At 38.0% G+C, this 19,871-nt stretch overlaps 1 protein-coding gene across 1 annotated transcript; it reads left to right on the plus strand.

Annotated features, from left to right (window-relative positions):
- Nucleotides 1-691: 691 nt before the first annotated feature.
- cds2 (CDP-diacylglycerol synthase (phosphatidate cytidylyltransferase) 2) lies at nucleotides 692-19,775 on the plus strand. The gene is made up of 13 exons (XM_041999023.1): nucleotides 692-923; nucleotides 6,182-6,324; nucleotides 7,352-7,448; nucleotides 7,782-7,879; nucleotides 8,378-8,517; nucleotides 13,305-13,363; nucleotides 13,713-13,795; nucleotides 13,985-14,072; nucleotides 14,227-14,295; nucleotides 14,426-14,578; nucleotides 14,979-15,098; nucleotides 15,233-15,336; nucleotides 16,974-19,775. Exons 1-13 carry the CDS (start codon nucleotides 852-854, stop codon nucleotides 17,107-17,109), a joined length of 1,362 nt encoding a protein of 453 aa, XP_041854957.1. The 5' UTR covers nucleotides 692-851; the 3' UTR covers nucleotides 17,110-19,775.
- Nucleotides 19,776-19,871: the final 96 nt, after the last annotated feature.

The raw sequence follows: 19,871 nt of genomic DNA on the forward strand, positions 1-19,871 counted from the left end.
AACTAAATCAGGCAAAGAAGACCCAGGACTGTTGATCAGCTAGAATCCCCTTTCTTCTAAAACTCCAGCAACTGGTCTCATCACTTCCCAGACATTTACAGAAGGCTTTTAAAAGAAAAGAGGATGCTACACAATGGTAACATCAACCCGTTTCAATTTCTTTTAAAGATGTGTTGCTGCCATTAAATTTGAAATGAGCTAACAAATTTGATGAAATAGTAAAATTCCTGTGTCAACATTTGATATGTTTCATTGTGAATAAAACATGGGTTGATGGGATTTCAAAATAATTGCATTCTGGTTTGATTTATTTTTTTGGCATCCCAACTTGTTTTTCTTTTTCTTTCTTTCTTTTAAATTGGGGTTGTATTTGTCGTTTTACCTGTTTATACTGTATGGGTTGAATTTGAAGACCCTCTAAGGACCAAATTTAATTTAATTTATTTATTTATTTGTTTGTTTGCTTATATTTGTGTTTATTCATTTGACTGTCCTGATATTAAAACGTACAACATAAAGAAGGTATAGTGCATTTATATTTACACCCACAACTTGTAGTAAACACTTAAAGGAACGTCGAGGCAAAAACGTTAAGTTACTGGATAATAATCAACAGTTTGATTTATCTTCTAAAATATGGAAATTTCCTTTAACTTTATGTTGAAAACCGGAAACTCTCATTAATATTGTTTTTTTTTTCTTGCTGTTGATTTGTCATCGATTCGTCTTTTCTACTCAGAAAAAAAGTGTTGCTGGCAACATCTAGCTTAGATATTAGCAGAAGTTTCTCCAGCAAACGATCAATTGTCGGAGTCTCTGGACCTTTGCTGTTCTTGTTCGGTTGCAGTAAAATGACGGAACTAAGGCATCGTGGAGCCAAAGACACCGAATCAGCGTTACAACAGCAGCCGTCAGAGGACAAGGTAACGTTAGCGAGGACACGCTTCTGACATTTATAGGCGATGCTAATGCTAACTAGCCACCTGGCTATGTGACAGTTCCCACAGTATTATTCTAAAAAATAAGTAATGTCTTATACGACTAATGTCCGTCGTTTTAACATCGTCTAATGGAGCGTTATCGCGTGCTTTAAGGAATGGGAGCTGTCTGATTTATTTTAAACTGGATTGGCAGATCTTTCTCCCTTCCCTCCTCAGATAGGGAAGGGAGAAAACACGTAACTAAATGTGAAAATGTTCACAAATTAGCGCAGTTATTTCATGTGTTTCTTGCTGAGGGTTGGTTGGTTGATGCAAAGCCTGGCAACCATAAAATGCTTGCAATGAAACAAATGTTTGGGAAGGCGGTTTGCAGCTCGCAAGCTACGATGCCCAGCGTTTATATCAGCATTAAAAGGCCAGCAAAGCAATCGATATCACCTCCTCGATATCTGCTACAGAAAGCTTTTTGTGCTATTTCTTTGTAGGTAAATTAAAATGCATAATTCAGCTTGTTTACTGTACAACTGTTAGCAAACTAACATAGTCCCTGTCATTGTGGCAGCATTAGCTTAAGTGGTATGAGGGCTACAATAACACACATTCACCAACATGATATAGAAATAAAAATATTCTCATGTTTCACTCATACTAAAGAGAAAGCATGGTCTGTTGTCAACATGGAAAACAGAAATGTGTGCCAGTGAAAAGTCGGAGCCAACAAAGGGGCGTGGTGATGGTGTGACTATGTAGGGCGAGATGATTACAGAATTGGAGAATGGCTAAAAGCAGATGGGAAAGTAGTCATGACATTAGCTCCAACAAACCACACGGGGTTAGTTTAATTTACCAGACAATTCCACTTAGTGTAATGACTTGTTAAACGTCTCCTCCACTTTTTTCCTTTTGGTCTTGATGCATTTAGTTGAACTGTCCTCTGCAACTTGGGTTCAGAATAATGTACCATTGTTATTGCCATTACCATTCATCTCATTAATATTATTTCTGACATCATGGTAGTTGTAAAGAGGTACTGCAATTCATATTATTACACAATTCTTATCTTTTGTTTCATCACATGTTAAATGTTAGTATACCTCAGCACAGAACAAACATTTAATATTGTTTTAAATGAGCTCTTTATTTCACGGTGTAGTTAAAAAAAAAAAGTACAGGCACAGCTTGACACTTCACTTAATCTAAATCAAACATTGAGTCTAAGCAGGCTGAACAGGACCAGGATTTCTTTGGAAAGGTTTGCCTGAATTGGCATACATGTAAAACCATCGGTCACTGCAGACCACAACAAGCACCCAGTAAGGTGATATGAAAATTCATGCAGATGTCAGATTGACTTGTGTTTTGAGGCAAGTTAGTATAGTTGTATAATATCGGATTTTTAGACTCAACATTTACAGACACATTTCTCAAAATACAGGCTATACAAGGTCATGTAAGACTGATTTCCTATTTAGCATCATACTGCAGCTTCCTTGTTTCAAAACAAACAAAAGGAAAACCTGAAGCTTCGTTGTCTTAGCTACAAGAGAGTTTGTCTAATAGTACGTCACTCTGATGCACACTGTTTTTAATTTGTCTCTGCATGCATTCAAAACCAACAGACAAAAAGATAAGTATAATGTCATTTCCAATTTCTTAAGAAAGAATAGTTAAATTAAAACTTTATTGTCAATGTGTTGTACTTGCTGTCACACCATAATGCAACACAACTAGTTCGTTTGCTTATTTAAAGTTTTACTGCAAAGCTTTGTTTGTCGAGTGCAAAGACAGATCTGAATGCCGCTCAAAATTTAACTGCAGTGAGCTCTGGCTGTGTATGTGTCTGTTTCTGTGTGTGTTGTTTTATTTTAGGTGATGTTAGAAGGGTTTATTTTATCATGACCGGACATTTGGGTTTTTTGGCTGTTGAAAAAAAATAGTCGTTTCATAGTTTTTGTATTTAAATCACAAGACACACAAACTGGCTTCTGTGTATGAAGGTGTAAAAATCCCTCAAAAACTGGCCTGTAGCCTTTCATAGCCTGCTGCTCGGGTGAGTGGGGGCGTAAAAACAACACACACACACACACAAAGTTGCCACTGGTGTAAAAGACACCATAAAAGGGGAGGAGAGTTTAAGTGAAAAGAGCGCCTATTTTTAACTCGAGTATCCTGAATGACGGATATGGTCTCCATAGAAACCAGCAGACAGAAAATGCTCGGTGTGTGTGTTGTTGTGCTTGCTTCTGCAGCCAGCTAATAGGTTTCACCAGCTGTGTACTCTGTTTCATTTATGTTTCTTATAATAACTGCATTTCCAAAAAATCGTTGAATTTTCTAAAAGACAACATAAATTTTAATATGTAATTTATTTGAAGCCTTAACAGAGACAAGCACAAAGAAATGATTTCCAGTCTGCTCTGGCCAAAATGTTGTAGAGAAGCAAAGAAGTTTACAGATGCACATAAAACTTTTCTGGAAGAATGTACCATTAATCGGTCAGATGAAGGTATCAGGATTGTTTATGAAATGAGCATCAAACACAGACTTGGCCTTTTTAGGATGGGTCGTAGTTCGCCACTTTGTGTCCTCCCCTCAGGCAGCATTGCATGAAAAAGAGATCGTCATGAGACCAGGATCCATGTAGCCACATGGGTTCAGAAAGGCCTTGGAAAATAATTTTTATCATCCAACTGACTAGCAGAGTCGACAGCTTTGTCCGTGACAAGAATAAGAGATGCTATTCTGCAGCTTCTAATGTAGTTATGATCTAAATATAAGTACAACCGAACAAGTGCATCTACTTTTAGACAGTAAATTCACCACAGCTATAAAGCCACACTAACAGTGTGAAAGGAGGCTTCATACACATACAGCTTGCCTGGCAATCCTGCAGTCCACATTAAAAATGTTTTTCATATCATGTCTGTTTAAATGTCAGATTAACCAACACATTTAGATTTTTGTTGCATCTTAGAAAACTCCCAATTATTCTGGAAATGTGATAACTAAATTTTCCACATCTTGGGAGAGACAATTTGGGAATATAATCAAGGCAGGAGAATTCTTGTTTAGCAAAGAAACATGAATGAGAAAAGCATGTTGACCTGCTGACTGTTTATAATGTCATCTTCAACACTGGAAAAGCCAGCTGATGTGATAGTTACCTTTTCTAGTCGCACTAATAAAACTTTGTTTCTGATAATTATGTGTGGATTTTTTTGGATAGCATGTTTTGAGTTAATGTTACATTTCAGTAGGTGAGGATTTGTGGGTCACAATGGCAGTTTTGAAAAATGTACCTTTAGGTTGTTGGTGCTGGTATATTTTGAGTCAGTATTATAAATATAAATGTGTGGAAAGGAGCACAAAATAACATGACAATTCAATTTGAAAGTAAAAAGCAGTGTAGGCAACAACAAACACCCCTGGTCTGTTATTGATATGGGAAAAATCAAGCTGCAGAGATGTAGTCTGCTGATTAAAGCTCCTGTGAGAGACTGAGTGGGTGTCACAAAGCTGCATGCCCACCATCTGCTGAGCAAATGTGAGGTGACAACTCCAAGCCTAATTTGGTCACCAGTAATAGAGAGGGCAGCAGGGGAGGTGGAAAGAAAAGGAAATAATTTCTCACAGAGGCTGTAACAATAATGGGACTGCCACTGTCTGACATCATCCACTTTACATTACTGTTAACATGGGAGGCAGAGAGATCAGTGTCATTTGGCGTCTCTCACCAGTCAGCATATGGTTCTGAGAAATCACCAATATGGAAAGAGATAATTTGGTGCAATGCTCGGCCTCCCACACACAACTCTGCACTGGCTGTGCTGCTCCTCTTTCTTAATACAGCTCGTTATCCCGTCATGTGATGCATCTGATGCTGTTTGCTCAACAAAACTAACCTCATTCAGTATCTGTTCAACTCAAAATCAACTGCAGTAAACTAAAAATATGTATTTTGACTTAAACATTGTGTGATACAGTACTACTCCTATTTCTTTAGCTGCATCTATGAAGAATGTCAAAGATAATATAACAGACATATTTGTGTACCAACAAGGGGATTCCACTGAAAACTTGACATATCTTAAAAAAGATAAAAACTGGACATGTGGTGGACAAAATAATTTGTTAAGACTCTTAAGACTTACTTACTGGCCTTAAGACTACAACTGGCCAAAAAGGCACACTGTAGCAGCCAACACATATAAAACACGGCACACAATAAACAGTTTAATTAAACTATTAAGTACATGCACAACACATAAAACCATCTTAAGAGTAGTATTTACAGACTTCAGTTGAATGAGTTCCAAATAAAGCTTTAAACTGACCACAAGAGACTGAGTTTTATGATGATTTATGAGTTTTAACGTGTCCTGGAGGGTATTCCAGGACCATGGTGCAAAATAAGAAAATGCACTTGTGCTTATCTCAGTAGAAATGTTTGGTTTCTTAAACAGCAGCAGTCTGTTTGAATGTTATTTATTGTTATTACGAAACCTATCAAATTTAACAGGAATTTATCCAGTATAGTTTTGTAGACTAAAATTGAGGAGACCAGATTACAAAGAACATAATGATATGTGCTGGGTAAGGAATTAGAGATAATACACAGGAAGCAACGATAGACAAAGCCAACAGCACAGATGATGAAGCATGCCTATAAATACCGCCACCGTAGTCTCAAACACCTAAAAATGTTGCCTGTACAAGTCTTTACCAAGCAGTGAAGTTAAAATAAGACTTATTGTGATAATAAACAAGCCTAATTTTTAGTTTTTTTAATCTTGAGAAATGGGAAAGAATCCAGCAAAGATCTGAGAAAAGGTTCCTGAGAGATTCATCTTCATTTATCAGTCTGAAGGAAGGGAAATGGGGAGAAAAGGCTGAGGTATACCAGATGACACAAGAACCAGACAGAGCATCAGGTCAGCTACTGCTGACTTTCACATTGACTTTTTACGGAGGGACGAATCCTCTCCAGAACAGGAAGCTCATAGATGCTGGAATGATGATAAGCATACCCTGCATTTAAATTCTAATAAACATTGATTCTCAGTTCTTCTTTTTCAGTGTCATGATTTAAAAGATGTGAAAAAAAATAAAATGTCATCTTGTTGCATCACTACACTAAAATCTAAGATGAAATAAAAATGTAAATGATAATTAAATGTCCAACTTGTTTTAGAAACTACATCTCAGCTTGGTGTTCGTGTTGTTTTTGCTTTTTGTGGCAGGGTTCAGATGGTGAGCCGAAGATAGAAAAAGATGGGGTGTCTGACAGCGAATCCAAGGTGGACTCGGGAGTCCCAGAGGTGCCAGTCCCTCCTGATGACACCCCTGTAGTCCTAAACAAGGCCCTATCTGGACTTTCCTCAAGGTACGGGTTATTCTGCTTCTGGAGACTGAACATGCTAAAAATCCCTCTCTCATGGGCTGAGACCCACACAGCTGGATACCTTGGGCTTATGCAATAATCACCATTTTGTAATGGTGTTTTGTTGCTTCACCTGTGCACCACAGAAGCCTTTTACCTGCAACTATGTAGCATTAAACTATGTTTCTAGGCCTTACTATCTAACAAATGCCCAAAGCTCCTGATGGACCAATTTAAAGGCTCAACTCACACAATGTAGAGGTGTGCAAGGGAGGCTCCCAGTCCCAGCCCATCCCTCTAAAGCTAAAGCTTAACCTCAGCATGGTGTGGTGGTGTTGCCATGGCTTTCATCCAGATACCTGACCTGTCTCTCTTCTTCTTGTCTCCTATAAAGGCATGAGTGTTCAGAGTGGGAGAGCTGCAGTGTTGCATTTAAAGTCCATACAAATTATTTGACTGAAATGGTGGGGATAGCTTTAACAATGCAGCCCCTACCCTACTCATGCTACCCGGGGTGATGCTGCATTTCGTTCTGTTGAATCACCTAAAATCTCTACTGAGAAAAGTTCCTTCTTTCAGGATGTTTGCTTACATAAACCATTCCTGCTCTATGTCCTGAAGGTGTTTAAACCTAAACCAGATATGCTTGTTTATCTCAGCACTGCTACACATGTGGAGGTGAGATGATTTATACAAAGAAATCCCACCACACACAGTTTTCTTTGAAGAGTTGACACGATCCACTGATCTGTAGGATCAGTGTTTAAAGTTTATCAGTATTAAACCTGAAGTGTAAGGCGCAGTTACATTGTATTAACACTGTTTTTGGTATGGCAGTCTTGGAAAATACATCCACAGTGACACAGACACTACAAAAATGGCCGTTGTTTAATTTGTTCAGGTTCCAGTGGCCTGTGCGAAAATTTCATGTGGGCCAAATAAAGGATTGTCTTTACTGATCCAGTTAAAACCAGATGTTTGGCTTTGTTCTTTCTTCACCTTTGAGCTGACAGAAGTGTTTTCTCCTCAGATGGAAGAACTGGTGGGTGCGGGGCATCCTCACATTAGCCATGATCTCCTTCTTCTTCTTCATCATCTACCTGGGCCCCATGGTGCTTATGATGATTGTGAGTACAAACAGAGAGGATGGTGCAGAACAACCGTCGAGGAAAAGCTGCTTTAAGCCATAGTTTCCTGTCAGGGCACAGTTTATGTTTTCTGTGACTTCGTGTTGTCTACATATGGACTTTACTGTGAACTGTTCCACACATGTAAACCTTTTCCTTGTGGATTACAGGGAGGCCTGCTATGTAATAACATGCAGTGTCTTGTCATCTAGGAATTCCCTGAAACTAGGCTTGTCAGCTATTTAGTGTCAGTAGGGCACACATACAGACACACAGTGAGATGTGATGCTCCAGAAGTTTGACCCCCTTCTGATGCAGTGTTTCTCTGTGAAGGTCCTCTGCGTTCAGATCAAGTGTTTCCAAGAAATCATCACAATCGGTTACAGTGTGTACCACTCGTACCACCTGCCCTGGTTCAGGACGCTGAGCTGGTGAGGACACACAAACATAAGGACTCGTGCACCTTACGGAGACAGAAACATCCCAAATATCCATTCAGATTCCTTTCTTATCATCTTGTTTCATGTTTACTTTGTTGCAGATGTCCTAAGGTTTGTTTTCTGGTGTGTTCTGTTTTAGTTGACATAGTTTGTAGATTGTTGGGCTAATTAGAAAGTACTATCGGAAACACTGAATCATTGTTGCACCAGTTTGATTTTTAGTAGTACTAGTATGCAGTGTAGAGTGATACTTAGCAGAGTCCTAATATTCACTATGCCACAAGCCTGAAAGACCTGGTGATAAAAATTCTGTGATGTGTTTAAAGTTAGTTAATCTTTCAGCCTTTAATTTTTCAGAGGGAAGTGAATCAGAAAGCAGATTAAATATATCAGCATTCCAGGTGTGCTGCAGGCATATTGAACTCGGTGTAGGTAGCTGCTAATCCAACAGTAAGATGTGTGTTTGTGCTCCAACCTTCTGCTCTACAGGTACTTTTTGCTGTGTGTGAACTACTTCTTCTATGGTGAGACTGTGACAGATTACTTCTTCACCCTGGTGCAAAGAGAGGAGCCGCTTCGCATCCTTAGCAAATACCACCGTTTTATCTCCTTTGCCCTCTACCTAACAGGTACACACACCCAGTCAAACTGATTATAAAGCCTGCAGTGCTCTGTCCTCAAAGTTTCTGTAAATCTATCACACCATTAAGCCAGTAGGTCACAAAAGCATTTATTCTTTCAGGTTATTCAAGTTGATCTTTAAGTTTATTAACATACTATAAACACCATCCACAAGTTTCCATGAATAAAGCATTTATCTATACCACCTCCGAAAAGCTCTAAACACATCCAGCTTCACTTTTTTTTTTAAATGATCATTTGCAAAAATAGTTGAAGCAACTATTAAAACAGTTTGAATGAAATAGCGTGGTAGCATAATTAAATTGTTTACTTTTCCCTGGAAAATCTTCTTCAGCTTAGTTTTGGTCCATTAAATGTGGAATCTTTTCCTTCTGCAGTTTCTCTCAGCTGCCCTGAAGATGTGAAACCAGTTTTAGAAACAAACAATTATTCAATATCAACTTAAGGCACATTCCACATTTAGTAGATGAGGTTAAAACGGCTGCATCAGGGTCTGTCGCATTGCTCTCGGCAGATGACAGCGACGAGTAATAAGATACAAACAAGTTGTGCTGTACGTATTTGCAGAGAAACTGACATCTGCCTCTATTTATTTGTTTCTTTTACTTTGCTGTTTTTCAGGATGTTTCATCTGTGATGTTTCTTTAGTGTATGTGCAGGGTTATTGCATGTGTATGAGGTGTATTAATGTTCTAAAATCCCTGTCTTTTCTCCCTTTTCTGCTTTTTGTGCTACACAAACATTCAGGCTCGCTCTGCAGATGTAGTTTTAGTAAAACAATGGATGACTGAGAATAAATTAGGTATCAATGTAGGTAAAACAAAATGTATGGTGGTTGGGTCAAAATATTTTATTAAGGATTCACCAGCATTGCATTTAACCGTAGGAGAGAATGTGATCCAACAAGTAGAAGAAGCAAATTTGTTGGGTGTAAGTGTGGATAGTAAAATGTCTTAGAACAGCCAGATAAATAATATATTGCAAAAAATGGGTCGGAGTATGCATCAGTTGTTGATGAAAATGTGCAAGTTGCACAGAAAGCAGCACGAATTGTTTTGGCCTGTCGATACAGAACTAATACCACAATGTACAGTAATTTGGCATGGTTAACTGTAAAATACAGATTGAAGTATTTTTTTATTATCATTTATTTGTAATATTATATTAACAAAAAGTCCTTAAGTTATTTACAGTAAATTGTCTTTTTTGCTGAGTAGCACAGTTATTGCACAAGACAAACTAGTGGAACGAGGTGCTCTGCCTCTAAATAGAACAAATTCAGCGAGCAGTGTTTTATCGGGCCGTGGTTGCATGGAATGACTGCCAGGATTCCTGTTACTGGAAAATAATAGAAAATGTTTTCAAAAGAAACTTAAACTTTTTTGTTTACGCAGCAGACATAATAATAAGAGTATAGATAATATTAGAGTATGTCTAGTGATTAGGTTAAAAGAGCTATTGTTCTGTAAATATAAATGTTTTCTTTTTTTTTATCTGTTTTGTGTATATATATGTTTGTGTGTGTGTGTGTATATATATATATATATATATGTATATGTTTGTGTACATATGTCTATATATATGTGTGTATATGTATGTATGTATATATATGTATGTGTATGTGTGTGTGTGTGTGTGTGTGTGTGTATGTATGTATGTATATATATGTATGTATGTATGTATATATATATATATATATATATATATATATATATATATATATATATATATATATATATGTGTATGTATGTGTGTGTGTATATGTGTGTGTATATGTGTATATGTTTATGTATGTGGGTGGATGTGCATGGTGTATAAACTTATGTAAATAAGAAAATTTGTAATGTAATATAGAGGAGACCCCAGGAAGAAGAGTTACTGATGTTTCAGTAACTAATGGGAATCTTAATAAATGAAATGAAATGTAGATCAGGATCATTTTCATAAAAGCAGGTGATGTGGCACCATCCTGCAATATTGCATGGAGGTGTTTTTGTTCTTTAGAGCATAAGAACTGAATCAGTAAGTGAAATATGGTTGAATTGTATTTTAGAATGTTTGCTTTTACTGCAGACTCAGTGGTCAGTATTTTGCCTGCAGCTTTGTGCTCTTTTCTTGTTTTCAAAGCTCTGCCAGGTTGTGTGCTGACTCTGATTGTATTTTCTTTTGCTTTTCTGTGTTGAAGTAAATTCAGGCAGGGTGAACTTTGTTCAACCTTTATTTACTCCTCATTTACTCATTGAACCACTACTTCACTTAGTAATTTCCGTTTTTAGTCCACCATGCCTCTCTGCAGACAGAAGCTCACAGTAACACAGATCACTAAGATTCAGGAGCAAAGCAGACTCTGGAGAGGTGATGCATTCTTTTACCATACTTGGACAAATATGTCTTTCAGAGTGTGTTCTGAGGAAGAAAATCCTCACGTGCATCTTCATCACAAAACTTAGTGTCAGATGTTTACAAGTAAGAATGCAGACAGACCTGTTGCATTTCACCCTGCAGACTAATGAAGTTAAAATTAGGATATTTATGGCTTGTTTTGTGAAAATGGCTAAAAACTTAATGGAATTTATAGATCTTCAACCGTTTGAGATGCAGCTGCGTGCAGGGGGTGTATTGATTGTTCTGTGGCCTCATCCTGTAATCAGTGGTTCATGGAACATTTTCACAGTGGACGAAAGAATCAATACAAATTTGGGAAGTAAACATTCAAGCCTGTCTGAACAGAACTACATGACTACAATACTAATTTTAAACATACCTTGAAATTAGCAGTAGATTCCAGAGATGTAGCCTCCTATTCTGAACATAATCTGAAATGTCTCAAAAGAAATATTAAAAAGAGAAGTGTGTGCGAGATGTGAGCCTGTTTTGCTTGAAATTGCATAAGATGAGTATATCTCTGCAACCACAAAGTGCGTTTGAATATTAAACATAATAAAGGGAACACTTGTGTGATTTGTCAAGATGTGTAAATCACAGTGTATGTGTTACTGGTGAAGAATGAATCAAGATGGCACACACACACAAAAAAAAATGCAAACGTCATCTAAAAAAAACACAAACTTTTAGGATCAAAACTCTTTGGAATCATGCATCAGGTGCTCCAAATCTCTATCAAACCATTGTACAATAAGTACAATTATTTCTACAAATACCTCCTTTGCTAAAGTGAAGCAGAACAAAATTAGAGAGGCTTTGTTGCAGAAAGTCCAGGCAAAGTTTCCAAAATGGCCATTTTGGCACAGTTGGCACCATCTGTGCCATCTGCATGTACTCATGTGCAAACTATACATTTCATTTTTATATCACTACTGGTGTTCAAAATAGTCAAATACATTGATAAGCGCTGAATAAAAAGCCCAGACCTTTTGCACCCAGCTGGCAGGGTGCAAAAGGAACCTAAAACTAAAAAAGGACTAGAAGCCTCTGACAGGAAGGAACAAGGCTGCTATAAAACCATGTTTTGATATTTACCAAGCTAAGTGTTGATAAACTTTTCTCTGCTGTTGGGAAGCTCTAAAAGACAGAAATAAATAAGTAATTTTGAATAAAGTTCTGCATTTTGGGTGATCTACTACAGAAATTTTCTTATTATGATTTTATAAAGGTAGAAAGAAGTGAAAGTAAAGATCAGCTTTACTAAGAATGAACAATGATGTCTAAAGACACCCTCTTCTCACCTTATCCATGTTACACTACCATGTTACTGCTGTAGTTCATATGGAAAAAAAAACAGACTGTTTATGATTTTTATTTCCACGTTTGAAAGGTGAGGTTATTCATTTGCTTATAATCTGCGGTTCATGCCACTAAATGTTGCTGAAGCCAGCACAATGGACCTTAAAAATAGATATATTGCTTAACTTGGTGCCTCTTGGAAATGAGGAAATCCTTAACTCGGCTGTTTACTTAAACACAATGGATGTTTAAACTTAAGACTGTCACACCATTTTATTATAATCCAGGTTACTCAGTAAGCTATTTTAGTCAAATGTGAACAGGAATCTCCCACTTCTCAAACTGCAGCATGTCAGTTCGTACAACAGCACTTTTAGTTTATCATCAAGCCAAACAGGATGTGGGGAGGAAGGAAGCACCCTGACAGTTTCTGCCTCTTGCCTACTGCCTTCAAGGTGAAACTGAACAGGCCAAGTTTTTCCCAAGCATTTAGACAAGAAGTGTTAAAGCTGACATTGCAATGTGGTGCTCTGCAGTGTTGCACATGTTACGTCTAACCTGAGAGGAGAGGCTGCTGATTTGAATTGCTGAGTTCAGAAAGCTCATGCTTTCAGTATACTTAGGCTGACTTTTAACCCAGTGAAGGTATCTTCGTCTTTGTTTTGCAACATCCTCTAATGCAGGGGTGGCCAACACCAGTCCTCAAGAGCCACAATCCTCTAGATTTTCCATGCATCGCGGCACCAACACATCTGACTCAAATTAAATGGATCCAACATCCTATAAGGATCTGCACAATGACTCATTAGTTTAAGTCAGGCGTGTCGGTGCAGGGATGCATGTAAAACCTGCTGGACTGTGGCTCTCAAGGACCAACGTTGGCCACCCCTGCTCTAATGTTACTCATGTAAAAAAATGGCTCCAGCAGCTTGGAGCTACTCACTACACTCTAAACTGGGCTTCGTTTGAAATAGGTCAATCTAAATTTAATCCGTTTGAACAAAGATGACCTAAATTCTGAATATTACCTCCAACTTTATACAGATGCTACTGTTCTGCATTTAATGCTGTGTTTGTTCTGCTCTTGCAGGTTTCTGCATGTTTGTGCTAAGTTTGGTGAAGAAACATTACCGGCTTCAGTTCTACATGGTAAGCGGGAACCCGTCTCCTCCTGGCACCATGCCTAAAGGCTGGATTATTAATGAGATGAGTTATAAAACAAGCCCTCCGGTTAATGATAAAGTGGGACGAAGATTGTTCCTAGGGGGCAAATCAGTCCAAATGTGTTTATTACATTTAGTAAAAACTGATCCCACAATTTTACATCAGTTCAGTGGATTAAATACCCCGCACATTCTTCACGTAAAGGGGACACTAGACATGCAAAATGACTGAAATGAAAGACTAGATGACAGCTCCGTCTTCAGATGAACAATAAGGGTAATGTTAAGCTGCCCTTATGTAAACATACACTGTTCATCTTAATGTGTCTCCACAGTTTGGTTGGACCCATGTGACTCTGCTGATTGTGGTGACTCAGTCACACCTTATTATTCACAATCTGTTTGAAGGAATGATCTGGTGAGTAAAGGTTCATTCATACTGTTCAGTTAAAAGCCAGAAACTTTGCTTTTTTATTCTGATTGTTTTCATGCAGAAAGTCTAATTTAATCATTTCTAAATTAGATTATCTTGAATTTTCCTAATTCGTAATGCAATAGCAGCACTAAACAGGCTAATTACGATATAATCTCGTCTTTGTCTAAATAGGTTCATTGTACCCATTTCCTGTGTGATCTGTAATGACATTATGGCTTACATGTTTGGTTTCTTCTTTGGACGAACGCCTCTCATCAAGGTTAGTCAGCAGTTTAAATAAGATGTAAAGATATTTATATGTTCATGCAGTAGTTTACATGGGTTTGGTTTGTTCCACAACCTTTCAGCTGGATCTTGAACAGTTATGGACACATACATGATGATGTAATAATGTTTGTTCATGGCACCTGCAGCTGTCACCTAAGAAGACATGGGAGGGTTTCATTGGTGGATTCTTCTCCACCATCGTGTTTGGCATCATGGTAGGAAATAAATTTTGTGGTTGTTGTTTAGAACAACAAATCTTTTTTGGTTAATTTCTCCAATAAGAGTTACACTGAATAAAACTGACATGATGTACCTGAAGAGTAAAAGCATCTTGCTCCTCCTCAGCTCTCCTACGTCATGGCTGGCTACCGCTACTTTGTGTGTCCGGTGGAGTTCAACAACGACTCCAACAGCTTCCAGGTGGACTGTGAGCCACCAGAGCTCTTTCAGCTCCAGGAATACACCATTCCCAGTGTCCTGGAGTCCGTTACTGGATGGGTAAGTCTTGGCTGACCTTTTTAGTTTTTATTTATTTTTCTTTTTAATACAAGCTGAGTGTTAGTATTTGTCTACTTTCTACCTTCCAAGATATGCACAGTACAATATGTTTGTGTAATGCCATGTAACTATAAAATAACCACAAATGAAAATTATATCCTGGTGTGCTAAATTAATCTTCGTTCCACAGTTTATTAAACTGTGTAATCCTAAAGTTTTTACTCTCCTATATGTCTGATCAACTTTCCAAATCCTGGACCAAGAGTATAATGGAAACAAGAAACTGTAACAAAAGATTTAATAGAATAGTTTTTTTTTTTTTTTTTTTTATGGTTAATTCTTTTTTTGTCTCTGTTGAATGTGACGGTGCTGATGTTGATTTTCCTTCTTGTCTCTACAGACCACAGTTCGTCTGTATCCTTTCCAGATTCACAGCATCGCTCTTTCCAGCTTCGCCTCCATCGTTGGCCCTTTCGGTGGCTTCTTTGCCAGCGGCTTTAAGAGAGCTTTCAAGATCAAGGTAGGGGTTTAACCACCAGCCTTCAGGAAACCGTCGGTATATATTACATTATTTGTCTATTACTTAAAATATCCCCTGCCTGCGTTTAGGTGCCCGTGGCAAACTTGCATGTTTTCTTTATTTTTTTCTGCCAGGACTTTGCCAACACTATTCCGGGTCACGGTGGCATTATGGACAGATTTGACTGCCAATACCTCATGGCCACATTCGTCAATGTCTACATTGCTAGCTTCATCAGGTAAACACTCAGACTGATGGCAAGTTTAGAAATAATAATTTTACAAAAAGAGAATATGAAAGAACCTCCAGACATAAACTGAGTAGTTTTGCTCAGAAAATATGTTGTTTACTCACATGCCCTTCAAAATAGTTAGGGATTTACAGATACCACACTTGATGAAACCGAGTACATTTGATTACTTGCTGGTATAGAGTACTGATTTGAGTACTAATTAAGAAGTGTGGACCAGAAGGTCCGATGCGATGAGTGGTTAATTATGTGGTATATCAACTGGGTCATCCTGTAGCCATCCTCTAAATGTAAAACTGGAAAAATATCAGAATCCTCATAATCTATCTCTATAGTATCTGTGTAGGGCTTGGGAACTGACATTAGTGCATTCTAGAGTATAAACAATACGCTGACGCCATTTTTTGAGGCCACACAAAAACCTGACCATTGCATATCGATAAGTATTTAAACAACCATAATGTTGAAAGTTAGAAACAAACAAAATGAGCACTAGAAGGACAATCTTCTTCCCAAGGCGAGAAGACTATATGAAAAAGATAGCATCGATTGGAGATGATGATACATATGAGAGGACCTGAGACCCCGACGCCTTACCTCCTGTGACTTTTACTGACATTTTAGTGTATCTGGTCTGTGCTGTGAGCGCCTTTGCTGAGTTTAGAAATTTTAGGTATTTGGAGGCTTATGTCCAGTTTAAACAAAAAGTTCTATTAGTCAGTCTACCTAACCTATTATGGCAAACACCCTTATAGGGCTTATTAGGAGAATTTGTCAGGCTTCATTCACAGACACAGTGATAAAATTAGCCCTAAAATATCCCTCGTTCTGGCTGGGTTACATCCAGTTTCTCAGAAAAGCTCAGTTGAGTGCTGTTTGGGTCCCACTCATTCATCACACAATGCTTGAACTAGCCTTTCTTAGCCTGCTTGCTAGTCTGTCAATTGGTGCAAGGCTAAAAACATGCAGAGGAATCTACTGTTAATTTTCTCGGATACGGAACAAAATAAGCACACAATTGTCTCACTAAGCGAAATGTTCACACTTACCAGAATAAAAATACCTTGAGCACACTTTCAGCCAGCTTGGGATATCAGAAAAATTCATATCCGTGTGCCTCACAGTGGATATCCAAACCATTGGCCTCCTCCTTGTTACTTCGGACACAAGACTCCCTTCAATTTTTTTTCCATGTTGGAAAAGAATAAAATAACAGTCCGTTTGCTATTTTTCCCCTGTCGATCGTGTGCATCGCAACCCTTTATGCAACAAGTTCTCCACATGTTTATCACAGTGCCTCACGATAATAATAATAATGGCTATTTTCCCCATCAGCCATCGTGGGGCTAGAGTCGTGACATCATGTTCCCGTGCTCTATAGTTTAGTAATATCTATAGTATACTTTTTAAAATACCTAGTACAAGTATGCACACATAGTATCGGACCGATACACAACACTGTCATCGGTATCTGTGCATCCTTAAAAATTATGCTGAGTTACACAAGTGCTAACAACTCTAGTTTGAAATAAGTTAGTGTATGAAATTAGGCAGCAGTTTTTAGTTAAAGACAAGTTCAGCTGTCAATGTAACATTTGTGTTGGATTTCCTTTATTTTCTCTCAGGGGCCCCAACCCCAGCAAGGTGATCCAACAGCTCCTGGCCCTCCGGGTTGATCAGCAGCTCCACATCTTTAACTCGCTGAAGGCCCACCTGACAGAAAAAGGCCTGCTGCCAGCCCTGGAGGAGGCTGCCCCTTAGAGCCACCTTCTTCCACAACAGCTTGCCATGAGGGTGGGGAAGAGGGGCAAGCGGGCAGCACCCAGGGGCCCCTGTGAGGCCCTGGCTCTGGGAGAATCTGTGTTTTGTGTGAGCAAAAACATGTACACAAAAACCACAAAAAGACGACAGCCTTGGGTCATTCCATTTCATCTGGGTATGAGAGTCGTGTGCGGTCATGTTTTGTGGATTATGTTTCTGACATCAGTGTTTTCAGGTTGAGTTTGTGGTTTACTGTATCGTCACACCTTTCCAGTAAGGCCGGTGTTTATGTGTCAACACTGTTAAACTACATGCTGTTCAGATGTACATTTCTACCTGTTTACAGATATCCTCTCTATATATTACCTGATCATGTGTGTTTATATTTTATTGTAGATTTTTTCTTATTTTAATGCACTGCTCTCAACCCTGTTACTCACTGTATTGTTACTTTACCTCCACCCTCCCAAACAATCTGTTTTAATTTCTTTGTTGTGATTGTTTCTATTTATATATGGATGGTTTTATATTTGGTATATTCAATTATATCTTAATGTTGTTTTATTCAGGCTGTCATCACCATTGCCATCTGCCATGTTCATTTGTTTCTTGTCTTTAAGTTTTTCCTCCTTTTATTATTTAAAGCCTCTTATGCTTGGCCATATCATCAACGCGTTATCGGCTTGCAAAATTATGTATTTTGCCAAACTGAGTCAGATAAAGTCTCTAAGTTACAACCTGTTTGAGCAATGCTTCAGCTAGTGTTTTATCATGAATTGAGAGATGTCTCTAAGGGGCCACTGCCACAGATACCTGCACCCTCTTCAGCCTATTAACTACAACTTTTCCCTGTTAAAAACACACCTGAGATAACACAGTCTTCTTTTTATTTGAGATATATTTAGGTTTAGTTGACTTATTTTACTTTTTCCTTGTAACAGAGAGCTGTGTCGTGTACTCCGTTAGCTGGTTGGATTATTGGACTGGAACTATTTTTAAAAGTACAAGTACAGAGCAAAAGTTTCTGCTCTACCATTATCTGCTTCTGTGTATTGTACTTGTGCCATGTTTGTATTGTTATAACTGGGCAGGTTGACCAGTTGAAGTGAAACGTAGGTAATGAAATGGACTGTTGAGCTTTCATGCAGCTGTCCAGGTTGGACTTAACTAACACAATTAGCTACTGTATTCATTCTGTTCATTCCATGTGGTTTTATAGCAGGATCTTTGTTATTTATGTCAATGCCAAGTGTGTGTCTGCTTTGGTAGTAAAAGCATAAGCTGAAGCCTCTTTAATGTGAGTTTCTTTCTGTTTCACAATACTTAATAAATTGATCCAAGCCTTTTCCTTTTTTTGGGGGGGGGGTCTTTATAAATGTCAGGGTATCTGTCTCAAAGCTTTAGCAGAATTCTCTGAAGTCCGGTAGTAATCCACATCAGTGTCATCCTTACTAGTGATCTCATATGGGGTTCAGATCTTACATAAAGTCCACAAATGTGAATATTTCTGAGTTGGTGACGATGAAAGACTCCAGAGATGAAATGTCAGAAGTGTAGTGTCTGAAGTGGGTGGTCTGGCTATCTCATCCTTTGCTGTAGCAGTTATGAAATTTCTTAAAATCTAGCTTGGAAGAGTCCTCCTGGTAGTTTGGTACTGCACTGCTGAAGTACTCTCTGAACACTGCTTTGTTTGACCTTGTTTGATCAAACTATGTACATTTCTTTGTGAAGCTCTGACTGAGGTAATTATAAATTACTCTGTGAAATGGCTGTAAATGGACTTCCCTGACATTTTAACAGTGAATGCAGGTATCGTCTTGAATATTTATAGTAAATATATTAAAATATACAATATATTAATAGAATATGTTCCAAAAAGCATAGATCGCCATTGTTGCTTGGTTGGTGCTGTAGAGGACGATTGAGCCCAAACAGTAAAAACTACATTATAAATCAGCCTCTTAGCATCGTGTTTGTGTTCTTGTGAAATCAGAAAATAATGGATTTATCCTTGGAAATAAAGCCAGATTAACTTTCTTTAGGTACAGTGAAGTACTAAATATAGCTGTACTCAGTGTAATAGGACAGAAGTAATAAAGCAGTCAGTGTAGCAGGGATATAAAGGTCAGTAACGGGCATTTCGACATGCTAAACATACACCATACTTCTGCTGTGCTTTATGTACAATAAATGTTAGTTTAGTTTAAATTCCTAACAATTTAAGTTTACTTTCCTCAAAAACTTCCCGCAGATTTTACAATTATTTTCTAAAGGACTCAGTTTTTCGTAGCTTTATATGTATAAACCAGGCATTATGGTTTCCCAAGTTGGAATGTCACTCCATATTTGTTGACATCATGCCATGCCATCAGCCAATCATGACGTCATTTTTCTTAAAGTGTATTTATTTGTTTTCAGTTTCAAGCTTTTCAGAGTTAAAATATTGTATATTTATTAAGATGTTTAGAAAATTGTTGAATGTTCTTTAGTATTTTTGGTTGGAAGAATATTTAAATTATCGTTACTGCCATATAGGAAAGAGTATTAATAAATTAGAGTATTTTCTCAATGTGACTGTAGTGCAGTTGGGTGTTTGCTAGGCTCTTCCCCATCATGTGTCAACTTCTGCATCACAGTACAAGTTGAATAAACTTTAATTCTTGTTACTTGTGTTTTAAGTGGTTTCCTGAAAAGTAACACGAGGGAAGGTGTCCTAACAGCCATGAAATGTCTCATGTTTCTCAGGCCCTCTTGCTGCCTCC

This window comes from Melanotaenia boesemani, chromosome 11 (assembly GCF_017639745.1).
Source record: "Melanotaenia boesemani isolate fMelBoe1 chromosome 11, fMelBoe1.pri, whole genome shotgun sequence".
NCBI classification, from domain to species: domain Eukaryota; kingdom Metazoa; phylum Chordata; class Actinopteri; order Atheriniformes; family Melanotaeniidae; genus Melanotaenia; species Melanotaenia boesemani.

Bases quoted from the DNA above. Each gene is read 5' to 3' on its own strand.
- cds2 (XM_041999023.1), top strand. From the start codon at position 852: ATGACGGAACTAAGGCATCGTGGAGCCAAAGACACCGAATCAGCGTTA. The intron at 15,099-15,232 runs GTAGGGGTTTAA...TTTTTCTGCCAG, and splicing joins AGAGAGCTTTCAAGATCAAG to GACTTTGCCAACACTATTCC. The intron at 15,337-16,973 runs GTAAACACTCAG...ATTTTCTCTCAG, and splicing joins TACATTGCTAGCTTCATCAG to GGGCCCCAACCCCAGCAAGG.